General features: G+C 31.9%; 1 protein-coding gene across 1 annotated transcript in view; it reads left to right on the forward strand.

The window, feature by feature from the left end:
* LOC119839723 (furin-like protease 2) overlaps positions 1 to 2552 on the forward strand; it is a 30589-nt gene extending 28037 nt beyond the window's left edge. The window contains 4 exon segments of the mRNA XM_038366156.1: positions 6 to 496; positions 828 to 928; positions 1540 to 1727; positions 2263 to 2552. Of these exon segments, the coding sequence (XP_038222084.1) occupies positions 6 to 496; positions 828 to 928; positions 1540 to 1727; positions 2263 to 2421 (939 nt within the window). The 3' untranslated portion in view covers positions 2422 to 2552.
* Positions 2553 to 15395: the final 12843 nt, after the last annotated feature.

A 15395-nucleotide genomic window follows, 5' to 3' on the forward strand; every position in this document is an offset into this window, starting at 1 on the left:
CACAGACTTGTGCGAACTGCGTTTCGAGACTGAATTGTACGTCGTGTTCTGGAGCATTGCGCTTGCAGTCCGGAACATGTCGGGCCACCTGCGCCAACGGCTACTACCCGGACGAGGGGATATGCTCCAAGTGCTATCTGTCTTGCGAGACTTGCACTGGGCCGAGACGGGATCAATGTGCCTCTTGTCCACCGGATTGGAGACTTGCTGCCGGCGAATGTAGACCAGAATGCCCACAGAACTTCTTTACCTGGGGAGATAGCTGTCGACGTTGCCACCATTACTGCCAAGACTGTCATGGCGCCGGGCCGCAGAGATGCACATCGTGTCCGCCACACTTCTCTCTAGAAAACGGATTATGCGTTGAGTGCCTTAGTTCTCAATATTATGAGCCTAGAACAAGGACTTGCCGTCCATGCCATGATTCTTGTAGATCTTGTTCTGGGCCTGGACCCACTAGCTGTGTCACTTGCGCGCATCCACTGCGATTAGATAGGTGAGTAATTGGTGTTGATTAGATTAGACTAGATTAGCTGACTGACTAGAAATAATAGTATGATTAGCGAATATCAATTTTAAAGTATGCAATTATATCTTGTTAAAGTATGACTGTTTGTGCGAGTAAACAGTAGTATTTCATATCAAATGAGAAAATAAGGAATGAACTTTTCATACGACATAATTTCAAACTCAAAGTTTTATAAACAGTAACAAATTGTGAGCATTGCCGACGTCTAATGTCCTACATTTCCAACTTTAACAGTCACATAAAATTTCAACTTTGTTCTCGTAAAGATATATAAAGAAATATTTACCTTTGTTTGCAGAGTTAACCACAAATGCCTGCCGTGCTGTACAGAGAGTATGGCTTCGTTTTATTTAAGTAGTAATCAATCGACAGATTGCTGTCATTGCAGCAAAGATATTGGTAAGCGAATGAGTAACAACGCACATTTTTGCGTCATATTAAATCAAATACAAGTCCTATAATAATGTAAGCATAAATTAGATGTTAATGAAAAATTAGCTCTAAAATTGTATTCTTAAGACTTGTACGCTGCAATTGCAGATATAGTCTTTATCATAATTATGATTCTGGGACGAGCAATTTCTAGAAGGTCGGAGAATGCTTTCCCGGTCTCAGAAACTTTGAATCACTTTGAACATAACAAATAAAATTATATATAAGCGTAATATTATAATTTATTAAAAAATAATGTATAAAATAAAAAAATTGTTTATTATTTTATACTTTAAATAGTAAACTAGTGAATAAATGGCAATTAGTATTGGATATAAAGAGAACCAGACTAAGGAAACATGTATATTTATTTGGCAATTTATATGAAAGATATGAAGGAATTTCAGCGTCAAACTGTGTTCAAAGCTTTGAAGGCTTTGACTGTTGTATAGGGTATAAATTAATGAGTTTTACTTTTTGTTGTTGATCTGTATTTGTGGTGTTGAATAAACGTTATATCTTTCAAAATGGTGTAAAATAAAGAATTTGATTAATTAAATTGAAATAATCACAAATAGGGGGCTGTTCGAACGGTTCATCAGCGGGCAAGCGTCGCATTGCGGACAACATTGGGTCGCATATGACCGCTTCGTTTTTTGTCGACGACGCAAAAACCGCGCCAAATATCTTGGACCGTGATTTATTGATAGTGTGGAGTGGCGCGGCGACGGCTCTTTTGGTCATAGCTCTTGTTATTGTGATAAGGGTGAGGGAATTTTCTTTGGTTTTTGTTAAGGGCACAGCGTTTTTTTGGATGCAAGGTTCTGATTTTGTGTGTATTGCATTAGATTTTGCACCTTTTGAGGTAGTCTTCTAAGAGTTTTTTGTAATGTTGTGTAGTTTTTATTACGTGTAGGTTGTAGTCTTGTGTGTGTATATTGAGTTGTTTTTGCTATTACATTTTTCGGTTGCGCCTTTTGAAGTTTTTCTGTTTGTCCGTTTCATATGCTTTTGTAGATTATTATGTAGCCTCATATAGATAAGATTAAACAATGTCGCTTTTATTGTGTTTTTTTTTTTTGCTATAATCTGTGAAATGACCTCAATTAAAAAGGAACAAAATTTATTTGCGAATTTAATTCATTCTTTGGAATTTATAATTATAACATATAATTATAATTTAATTAATTCTTTGGAATTTATTTCAAAATTCATTATGCACTTCTAGCATCGACTAAAAGTGCATAATGCGAATAGGTTATCTGACAATACAACATTTTAACATGTATATTTGATTCCAGATCAAAATAAAACGTCGAAAGCACCTCACTCTATACCCAAAGACAGTATATTCTCAACTAACCACAGTGGACGAGGACTTGAATAGTCTGTCTCTTTCCAACACTAGCACGCTGAAAGTGACAGAAGGCGTGACAAATGTACTCGAGGAACCAACTTAGTAAAAACTCAAATAGTATTATTTTCACTGCAGACTGATACGTAGAAAGTTCATAGAATCTGTATATATTACATAGATAATCGTAGCTTATAAAATGACCAAATAAGAAATTGTTTAAATTGTTTGTTTTGCGATTTGTAACTGAAAATTATTTATGGCGCTGAGGTTAATTACATGTATACATGATGGCTTATGCCGCTTTTCATCTATGGAAATTTAGGACTCTTTGTGTGTATTATGATTTTTGTATTTAAGCATACAATGTGAACTTTTTAAATTCAATTACATAGTCGAGTTTGTTATACAATGTAAGTATTGATTTATGATCTATTTATTCAATTTAGATACGAAGATGTAGCAATTTGGTCACAGATGAATTTTATTAACATCGTTATTTTCTTGTGTTTGATTACGCGAGTATTATACATTTAGAAATTAAAGACTTTAAAGTTAATCGTTATTTTGTTCATTTAAACAATCAAAATGTAACAATTGTTAATGTTAAATAATTAATTTCTTCACTATTTTTGATGGTAACCCACTCAATTGAACGACCATGCTAACAGTGTTATCTTATGCAATAAAATACCATTTAGTTTAATGTTTTAGCTAATACATATCTTTACTGTTTGTTGGATTATCTCGATGCAATTGTTCCGCGATGTACATAAAGATAAATCAATTATGTAACGTAAAATTAGATATCGTTATGTAAATATGTAAATAATCATATGTAAATATATTGATGGTTTTTATTACGGATCCGTTTGTTTTATTTAATATCTCCATCAAATTACTAATGAATAATAAAAAGCTTTCAAATTTAAGTTGATTATTATCTCAATACTCGTATTATATGTTGTCTTATTAATATCACAATGACTGAGAAAAATTCGTGAGTTAATGACCTCGAAAACATACTATCTAGATACAAACACACAGGCATTCATCTATATATTTTATTTATAATAGTTCTGTTTCTGAAATCCAAATATATCTGCTTTTTTAATGTGGGTATTTTCATCGTCCTCTTAATATTATACGAGAGAGAGGGCGAATTTATGATATGATTTTTATATCAGAGATGTTAGCAAGCTAGAGAGTGATATGGGCTTCTTTAAACACGTATGAAAAATCACATTCCCAAAGGAATTTCCTTTGATTTCGTAGACAATAATTGCAGCCACTAATAAAGTGAGATTCTTCAAACATCCCACATTAGACATCATAATTCAAACCCTCCTATCACGACAATCGTACTCATTTGACAGGTGAGACTCGAATGGCTCGGAACGGAATAGCCTTATGATAAATGACGTCACAACGGAGTATTACATGACAGCTGATAAGTATTATGGTTTGAAATGGACTAGAATGAATTATTTTCGGAACTGTATATTTGTACTAATTATTGCTGTCAGAGAGTATTGAAGGGAACTGTTTATTATTTATCTGACTTGACAACAGGCATTGAAATAAAATGGAAATATTGATAGATTAGTGGGGATATTTTATTTAAACATAGTTTCAAATATTTGTGTAGACACATACTGCTAAATATTGTTTTTGTGGATTTTCAATAGGAAAGTTTCCCACTTGATGTTAAGAGGTCACCAAAAAATAGTAACAAAAGAAAGAATTGAATGCCCCAATGTTGTGAACCATCTGGAATACCACAGGTTCTATTTACGTGTAAGAAAGAAAAAAGGAAAGCAACATTTATTTATCGGTATTAGCATAACACACATATGAAACAAGTTATACAAATAATTAACAAATAGATGATTCAATAAATAGTAAGTTAAGTACTAAAACGAAAACAAATCAAATTTAACAGTTATTATAATAAATAAATAAGGATAAGAACGTATCTGTTAACATGTAGTAATAAAATATTTACATTCTCAATCCAACATTTTGTATATACCAGACATTTATGATATATATTTAATGCTTGACTTTCATGAAACATTATTTTAGAATATAAATCAAAAACGAATTAGAAACTTCTCATTTCGTAATATTTATGATAACCCATAATTCAGGCCGGGAGCGTATTACGTTAAATATTCATTAAGGGATACAGTAATACAAGACGACGCCTAAAAATTACGCTATTACCTAAACTACAATAAAAACGAATTGCTCTCATGCTCACAATATGTCACCTGCTTTAATATTTGCCTCAAGTTTAGTAAGAATAATTTAAAAACTGTAAACTTACTGGAAACTGTATTAATAAACACCGAATTAGAAAAAAACTATACTATAGGCATTTTAATGTAGATGTTATATAAATAACGTTAAAATCGAAACGGTTGGATGGATTTGAAACGTTACCATCTCGGGAGTAAGCTAATTTTCTGGAATTGATTTTGTGTTGTCTGCGTATGCTGTCATTTATAAGCAAGAAGTGCGTGCGTTATAAACTTTTATTATTTTATAAAAATCTCTATTACAGTAAAATTTCAATAATCGATGAAAAATTAGATTTAATTATAATATAATTAGTAACACTATTCATGATAGATTAATCAAGCTGTACTAATTATCAGTTCAAAACACGTATAAGACCGTCCTCAAATACCTTAGCACAATATTTGAACACGACAACAAAACACATTTTTGTCACACACAATTTTACAGATAACATAATCAGCGAAATGAACATCGACATTTTAAAACGTTCACCGAGCGACAAAGCCGTGTGTCCCATTTGTTACTCGTGAGATAAACACTGTCGCGTCCGGAATACATCTTCTGGAAGGGAACAAATGCCGTGAGAAAATAAGCCTGTATTTCTACTCGATGAATGAACCATATTATGGAGTCAGAATCCGCGCTTTTGTACCCTAATGTATACTTAAGATGAGCTCTTGAATAACGTTCGCGATTTAGAAAATTTTAATTAAATCCTTTGCTTTAGTCTAGAAAGTTGGATAGGTCTTGCGGTTTAAATTGCTGTGCAGATCGTTTTATTGAAGATGGAAACGCTCCATTTTTTAATATTAATTCAATAATGTTGTATAATATTGTAGTTATATGCTGTAGCCCCGTAGCAGTTGTAGATGTAATTCGTAGCAAGCGTAGACATTCGTAGAACCCTCAAATCAAAATGTTTTAAACGTTTATTGTAATATACGAACACTACATTCGGTAATATCTGCGAAGAAATTTAATCTGCGATCGTAACACGAGCGTCCTATATAATTATAACAATTATTTACCATACGTTGTGTATAATATTACCAAGGAAAACGTTCATTAAGACCCTTATAAGGCTGTTTCGTAATGTCCATCATATTTTTTGATAACGTTGCGGGAAATAAATGTAAATTTCTCACCTTACTCCCTACTTACTCAATCATGTTCCCTCGCGTTCATTTGTTCAATTACAATAATAAAATTGTACAATGAAACTGGTAAGATTTATATCAACAATAAATACTTATAACTCAGGAACATTTTTTTATTGCTTTACTCTGAGGTTTTTTCGCGCAAACAAAATTGCAGTATTTTTAATAAGAACATTAAATTCGAACTGGGGACACACATTTGTGAGTCTGAATTAGGACACACATTGATGAGTATAAATATGTTGTCATATGTTATTTAATGATTCATCATCATCATCATCAGCCCATATATGTTCCCACTGCTGGGACACAGGCCTCCTATGAGGGTTTATTTAATGATTAGAATATATATATTAAAAATTCCAGATACTCTCTTATCACCAGCTAAGATCGTGATAAAGCGCTTCCGCTTTTCGCTGTTGTATGAATGCTAATATTAATTTGAAACATAAATATAAGACGACTTTATTATAGTGATAAACCTTGTTATTTCTCCTTAAACACAAAAATTAGCTGATACTAAAACGACGTTAAGGTAGTACATAATATTATCATTTTTTATAGGTTCATGTACAAAACTAATATTTAAACCCCAGTCATTTTACACAAGGGGCGCCGGCGTCAACATCGGAACAAACATTTTAAGACTTGGATGGATTGCGTTTTCACTTAGCGTCACTGAAGATAAAACCATGAAAATACTATGCTGAAGTCTGAAATACTACAACATATTTTTGAAAGGGCTCGATCACTCCATTCTACCAGTGATATTCATTATAACCGAGTTGTCCTTGATTTGCGACCTAATCCCATAAAATGTCTTAATTGAAAATTTGCAAATATTAAATATAATAAATAATTGACTTTAGTTGACTTTATTGGGTACTGACTTTGATTTGACTTTTAATTTCTATTTGGAGGTGGTTCTATTATTTATTAAAATAATTTAATTTGTGATAAATAAGTAAAATCTTATGTATTCTTATTCAATACAATAATTTACACATCATCCACTTGTAATCTGAATAATAAAGAGAGAATATCTTTCATAAAATCGAATAATTGTTCTAAACAACGCTAAGCTAGAGGTAAATTAATACGGTAAAAGTCACCTGTAAAATGAAGCTATTGAGATCTCCTTCAAGATATAAATTCTTCGTCAGTAATTTTCTCGAAAAGCACAATCTTGCCTTCGAAGGTTTATTTAGTTTTAACACAGTGCAAGACTTGAAGTGTATGTAATTAAGCTGAGAAATCTAGTTTCAAGATTTGCTTAAAGAGTGGCTCGTTACCTCGAAACTTAGGTACTGTGAAAATCTTATTCAATTATCTAAACTTTACTGAATTCTCTGGCCACGACTTTTGCTTTTGCAAATTGTTTTTTTCTATACTATACCTACTTGGAATTATGTACAAAATAGAAAGATAGATGCGTCACAATTCAAATATTAAATCAACATATAATAAAAGCATAAAAGACAATAATTTAGTTCCGAAATCATATTAACCGTACCTCAATGCATAGCAATATACTTTAAATGCTTAGCGTCTATAAAATTAGTCGACACATAATAGCATGAGCGCTTACGATCACAAAGGTCTCATGCAGGATCCCGAAATAATTAACATGGACGGGATTAACAAACTCATTAGAGCGGAGAAAGTTTTTGACAAATTGCAGCGGACAGCGCGACAGTTTACTATATCACCACAACTGTCATCCCCACGCCGCAGAGTTGTGCAACGTTGTGCCACTGAATAACTGGAATTTATTGTTTTAACTTGCTCTGTGTTCTGGTGATAAGTTTATAAGCGTACGGTATGGAAAATTGTAAAATTAAACGCGTTTCCATTGGAGAATAAGTGACGGCTGAGAATCTGTATTGGTATTAGATATTAAATAATGATGTCCCATGGGCGTTTATAGCGTCGACGTAATTATCAGAATTTCACGATTTCTTTTGTATGTAAAAGCTCAAATAAAAAAAAACTAAACTTTAAAATAATAATAAAAAATCTCTTTAATAAATAATTTTTGTTTTCTAGTTGCTAAAAGTATCCGAATAAACGTTTAGATCATATTTTAATTTTTTGTTTTATAATATTTAACAATATGTTGTGTTGCATGTATCCAATTTAATTTCATTTTAAATTACTAATACAACGTTAACATATCCCTTAACAATTCAAATCTACTCTAGATCAGGTTAAAACAAATTCTTTTTCAGCCTAAATTTCCAAGTACAATTACTGATTCTTTTAATCTAGCCTTATAAATAGTCAAACTCTTTAGAAATTAACATTAAGAAAGGGAATTCTTTAGAAAGGCACATTTCGCAATAAATACAAAGCACGGGAAATATTGCAAATTAATCTGGTTCCCATTCGAGAGCTGACACTTCTGGATTTTACATTGATGCCGTAATTTATTCGTGAATTTTAATTTAATTTTTATTCTTTATTAGTAGAACGATGTCAAGTTTAATAAAATGGGTCAAGTGTGTTATTATGTTCTCATAAGCTTAAATATACGGGGCTTCAGTGTAGCGGTGACAGATTAATAGGTATTCGTATCTCTACAGTAAATGTTTATTTCATTTCGGATTATATTTTTATCTGTACCCCGATTGAGATCGTAGATTATTCATTAAAGAGGGTTAAGTATTCAAGCATGAGAGGATCGGGTCAATATGTTGAGTACTGTATCAGTTTAAATATACTTTAATGAGGACTTTTTATAATTATGAACGTGATTTATGAACTAAATTATCCATAGATTTGTAGAAAGTTTGTTTGTTTTAATGCATTGTTCTGACACCATCTTTTTGTATGCTCTTTCAAAATATTCGTGTATACCACGGCCTGTTATAAAACAATATATATTATAATTTGAAAATAATTTTAAAGATTCCATTTTTTAATTACATTTCTAATCGTTATTTACATGACATGGAGATTGAAAAAATATATTATATACATAAGGTTAGATAATGGAAATAAGGTTACTACATAAGGTATGAATTAAACACCAAAAATTCATGAAAATTAGTGTTGTAAGTAATGGTGTAACAAATAAATGAAGTTCGCATTATATGCTGACGTTTTAAGTTCGGGAGATCAAAAAGTTATCAAAAAGAGCTACGGTATTTCATGAGGTCAAGATCAAACGTTTTACGGGATTATCAAAGATCCACGGCTTTTTAGGAAAGTCAGTTCATCTTTTATGTCTTTTTGTTTTAATAATGTAAGTATTATAACTCAAAGTAAGCTGTAAGCTCATTTCACAGAAACCTTCTTAGAATAATCTGGAATCTTTTTAGTTAAGCAAAACCATATAACTATAGAATAAAATTGTATTACATATATAATATTCGAACACATCTTGTTATTGTGCTTTCTAGCTAGCTATGTTTGTTACCCAGAAGTTTACGTAGGTAAAATATAATTAAATTTGATATTTGTGATGGTCAGTTAAAAACATTCGATTGAAATTAATAAATAACTATTTTTGGCGCGCGAAATCAATATCTTCCGCCCATTTAATCGATTCATCAGTCAAAATCCAAATTCCTCATGCGAAACGTTATAAACATACAAAAGTTTTCTCTTTATAATATTAGTGTAGATTTAGATACTGTAATACTTAAGTCAGTAAATAAACTAATGAAGGACAAGGTACCACTTTATCTGCATTTATGTTCTGTACTGTGACCTGACACCAGCATGCCAGCCAGTATTCAGACGAAAGCCATGTCGATGGCTCTGACGGCAGCACGCTGTGGCCTGTCGTCAAGGCTTAAAGCTTCGATAGGCTGTGAATTTGTGAGCGATTGAATTCAAACTAGTAAGCTTTAAGAGTTTTCTAATTCAATATTCTTATATAGCGATAAATTTTATTTCAAATAAAAGTCAATAAAGAGTATACATTTTACTGATAAACGATAATACATAAACGAATTTATTATTGATAATGACGTGTAAAGTTTTATTTTATTTAATGAGTTTATATATTGTAAAGTAAATGTGATCAGTTAATTAGTAATAATTGAATCTTTACTATATAGTAAATTCATAAAAGTGTACCTAAAGTATAAAATTTGTATGCCAATTGTTCAGCGAATTTATTGTGTGAACTACTCGTATGTTAATTATAATCAATCAATGTTAAGGTCATACTACTACATTTCAGACAAACAAATGTTTATTATTTAATTTATTACCAAGTAGTATTAGTAAGATTTGTTTATAAATTTATTAGTGTGCGACGATTAAATGGTTAATAATAACAAATAGTGATAGCTATATATAATACGAATGTTTGAAGTTATCATATATGTAAGAATACGAGCATGTATATTAACATTATATTTCTCATTTCAGGGAGATTCGCGTTTTTGAACTTTAAGACTCCATCAAGTTACATCAGCCTCGTTTTATGAGGCCCTAGAGCGTAAAGTCCATCCATGTTAACCACCAATAAAAGTAGCGAAAATAAAATCTTCACTGACACAGTCATAAGAGCAACCTTCTATTTATCTTGTTGACAAATATGGGGGTCAAATGCGACGTCCTTTGTTTCAACATACCAATCATTAATCATTTTTATGTTTGTAATTAATAAGACTGTAACGACGTTGTTGATTTCTAATGATATTGATGTAACTGAATTATTTTTCTATATCGTCTGGCCATCTGTTATTTTATTGTCTATCGTTGTTCTTGCTCATTGTTTTCTGGCATTTCGTTTATTGTTCGGTTTCGATATAAAATATTTATAGGGTGTGCTCAAAGCTTATACTTAATGGAAACAAATATTAATATTTATTTGTGGAGTATGTGAAGCGGGTTATTGGTTATAAAGGTATGTTATTACCATGTGCTTCGTATGTAATATATTATTGTAACAACTATTTAGGTCGCGTGTTTAATACTATAATGATGTTTGTTTTCCGTTATGAAAATACACAATACTTTATTGGAAATAAATATTGTGAAGTCTTACGACTTATTGAAACAAATTATCAGGAAAAAATTTAAGGATGGAGATATCAAAGGAGATATCAGAGGTGATGGGATGGATGGAGTATCATTACCGCCATCGACAGCCAATTGGGTTCTCACTGGGCCACATATTTACGAGCGTGTTGATATTGTTATACTAAGAGTAGAGATAAAGTCATATTTCTATTTCATGTTTCTGGGACTAATTGCTGGTGTGTATGACATCGACGCATAAATCTCTTTGTCACTTAATGTATATAATATCAAATATCATAATCTAGAGAAAAAAATTAAAAAAGTTTTGAAATACAAATCAACGTCTATAAACTTTATTCTAACGCTTCTCATCGGTATTTAACATAAAATTCAGTGTTGAAGAAACTGTAGTTGAAAAAGTTTTTGAATATTAAATTATAGCGCGATGCATATTTAAAGCGGCTTCCGTGAGCTCCGTGGCTTGGTAAATTGAGAAGTGGATTAGGCAAATCACTTTTCATTCCATCTCGTGCTCAACGAAGTTTGCCCTTTTAAATTTAGTATCTTGGGGCAGCAATGGGTAACGCGCGGATGCGAGCGCTTACGCGTGTTTCGAAGAGAGATTAAAATACGCTTTATCGGTTAATATTTTCTGTTAAATTAATTTGCTGTAGGTCGAGATAGGTAATTAAACGTAGATAATCATTAAATCAGTGAAAAAGTGTATAAGTCTTTCATCCATCTCTTCCTCTTTCGAAGTTTTTCTATATCATAGCGTTATAAAATCATCTCTATTTCGTATAGAATTGATTGAAGGTATAATGGAGAAATATCGTTTGTTAAAGACAAGAATATTGAGTTGCGAAATAAGAAGCTAAACTGAAAAGCTTTTAAAGATACGTTTAAAAATAAATGTATTCTGAGAAATATCGAATTTGATTATTTATAATCGCTTACCGCTTTCGCTGCTGCAATGTGGAAGGTAACAGTGAACAGTTTGCCGATTATCTTCCCTCGAAAGTGGAACGAACTGGGAGCTATTAGTTTATATTTTTCAACAGCAATCTTTCTTCATCATTAGGTAAGAACAGGTGTTGTTTATGGAATGGAATAAAATGTACTATAAAATATGGAATGTAATGTAGATTGGATGGGTCGGACTCGGGTTGGCTGTAATGTTTGTCAAGGTGAGAATCAGATTTATGGCTGTGTGTCTTTGTGTGTGTGTGTTTTTTTTTCCAAATGCGAAGATACGAAGATTTATAGAAAACGGCCAGAGATTACATTTTTATTTTATGCAATAGATTTATTATTAGTTTCATTTCAAAAGATTAATAACTAAATTCCGTTCACTAATTATTGTATTATTAGGTAGTACAAAAAATTAAATTCATTGGTAGTATACAGAATTGATTTAACACATGCTTAGGTATACTAGATAAACAAAGCGTAAATATTGTTTTCCTAAGTAGTATTATAACTATTACATAACTCTTGCGTCATATCACATGCCATCTTAAATTAAAATTATGTATCGAATGTATCAAGATTACATAGGCGATATTGAAGGATCCGGGTCCCATGCAAATTCACTATTTATTCACAAATAACATCGTCCGTCCCTTTGACAAGGGTCAAATACCGCCGTTCCATATTTTCACACATTTTTTTGTCAAGTGGACAGTTTCTACCTCCATATATTACGCGAAACGAATTCGTAAAGGGTTGATTTGTATAATGAACCCCGAGGTATGATGAATTGGCAGACTCGGGTGATCTTTGGGACACGTGAGCAAATATATATTGCCGGTTCAGGAATTTTATGATACAAATCTTGTTAGCGTAACGTGGTGTCTATGCGTATTGAACTATAGTAACATTTTATATGAAGGCTTAGTAATACTAGTCATGATTTTTGTGATATGTAAACATTAATAGTTTATTGTATAAATTTCAACTCTGGTGTTGGTTCTTCTTTATTTTGCAGTATATAAGGGCACCAAGATTATAATTCCATTACATGTTATATTATATTCTTTGTTAACTTCATGAACTAATTTATCGCTGGCTAGGTATTGTTGATAACATTTATGTCAGTTTATTTATAAAAAGAAACAATCCGTCTCCAGCGAAATCTTCAGTGGAATTGGGAACAAATTGACAAAGACAAATTGTTCTAACTTTCGCACCCGATATAATGATAAAATTCTTCTTTGGCCCACATTTATTTCGGCTGCCCTTCAAGTGATTAGTGTTACAACAAAGGGGCCGTAAGTTAAAATATCTTTTGGGACAAAAGTGGCATCATACTGTGATTTAAAAAAATATGAAAATATGATACAATGTTTTGTCTTTTGTTCTTGTGGTGTTTTGAATTCTACTATATATCAATCTGCATATTTATAAAGGTACGACACCAAAAATTTATCACAATGTATCCTATCTATCTATATGTTTACCAAATTTGATCAAAATTTGTTCAGTAGTTTCAGCGTGATTGATGGACAAAAATCCAAACAAACAAACTTTCACGTTTATAATATTAGTGTGATTATAAACATTAACATTGTCTTTTTAAAAAGCAACCTTTTCAGCCGCATTGTTATAGTTGGCTAAGGAGATAGCATTTCGCCTGTTGGTAAGCGATCATAACCGACCATGAACATTTACAGAGGCCTTAGGCCTTATGCCTCTGCAAATTGATGCCAGCTTTAGTAGATAAGAGATATGGGAAGGATTAAAAGGAGAAATACAGGAATTGAACAGTAGCAATATATCTACTTTTCAGAAATACAAATGGTTCCTTATTAAGAAACATCGATCGATACACAAAATATCAATTTAAAAAAGTGCGAAACATCATATTTTATTATTCCAATGGACTTTTAAAACATCAATTATCGAAAATCAAATAACTTGTATCACTGATTGCAGACAAATTCCTTTCGACGTTTTATTTTCTGACTGAGGGTTGAATTTGAAAAGCAATTCGAATCTTTTTCTCTCGAATCCTTTGATATTTGTACCTCGATCCATCGTTTTATCTTAATTGAAATCGTAAAGTTATGTAAAGCCACGTGTTTTATGCTTGCGTTCAATGTGTACGAACAATTCAGGATTTTCCTTATTTCACTCGCTTTTTTCATCATTTAATTTGTATTACTTTTGTGAGTGGAAAGGGAGGTATTATAGATACATTTAATTAAGAAGGAATTTAATAAGTAGTATTGGTTATAATGTAATATAACGGTGTTGTTTAAATCATCGTCACGTGGATTCGTATTATATATTTATACTTTAACTATAATGTGTTACTTGTGAACCGAATCTAAAATGATTAAACCTCGTATATCTAATTATTGAAATCTGTTTAATGCATTTAAAAAGAATTAACGAATTGTAATTTTACATGCTTAAACACTTCTACGGTATTGTTCGAATGATATTGTGCTAATTGCTGGCGTCAAGCAAAATTAATCACAAACATTTGATTTCAATTTGTCGCAAACAATGGAATCTTTCGCGTCAACGCATCATTATTCGTCAAATTATTAATTCGAAAATGGGTTGAGATAAATCACGAGGCAATCCCGACGAATTTAGCCAACGAAATGGTCTGTTTTGTTTGAGAACATCGTTATTCTTGATGAAGTCTATTGTTTTGGGGAGTGCGGAGTCAAAATGGAAAGGATTATTCATTCCTCTCGGCGTCATAAGGCAGCTTTTAAAGTTTGGAATACCCATTTGATGATTCTTGATAAATTCCCGCTTTCAGCGTTATGACGCTTATGAACAATTATGAACCATTTGCTTTTCAAGATAAAATATATAAGTTTGAGATGTGTAAAGATCCTTTTGTTATCATTGAACATACTTACATGAGATCTTATACTGATAGTTAAATATGCCAGTAGCTTACTTGAATAAATTCTAATACTTGGACTTGACCATTTACTCCTTACCCACTAAACAGCTACTACTTACTAAGTTCGGTAAGTATAGTAGAGACACGTTTCTGAATCGTGCATGCGAAATGTTTTCGCTTCAGAGCATATATACAAAATTCCAATATCATTCCTTGTACATACCTTCGATGGAGGAATTCCACCTTCCTTCCTCCACATGTAAATTGATCAATGTTAATAATTTCCAATATCTCTTCAGCAGGAACAAATATGAGCTCATTTCAAAACAATATGCACAGATGTTTGTACTGCGAATTTTAATTACTATTTCCACTAAATATACAAGTATACATAACTCTAATACCATAAAATCCTTTAGATTTGTCACCGACCGCTGCAGTAGCAGTAACCTTACAGATCTTTAAGTATCGATCTCATTTTTATCAGTCTCATCAATTCCGTTGAAAGCGTGACTGGATCATATTGACAAGGAAAACCGAACAATGCTCGAAGAATGTCGAGTTGAGGGTAGCCCTCTGGCGTTTGACATTGATTAATAGGTCCCAACTAGGATACCCGGGCTTTTTGAGAAAATACTCAAAAATATTTTGAGCACAATCTACTGTGACTACAAAGGTTAGAAGAATATAAGAATAGACCAGTTTCGAAGGCTTCTACTGAAGCTTCAAATGAATATTCATCATACCCATCTAATTTTGAACAAAGTTATTGATAAA

This window comes from Zerene cesonia, chromosome 4 (genome assembly GCF_012273895.1).
Source record: "Zerene cesonia ecotype Mississippi chromosome 4, Zerene_cesonia_1.1, whole genome shotgun sequence".
In the NCBI taxonomy this organism is placed as follows: domain Eukaryota; kingdom Metazoa; phylum Arthropoda; class Insecta; order Lepidoptera; family Pieridae; genus Zerene; species Zerene cesonia.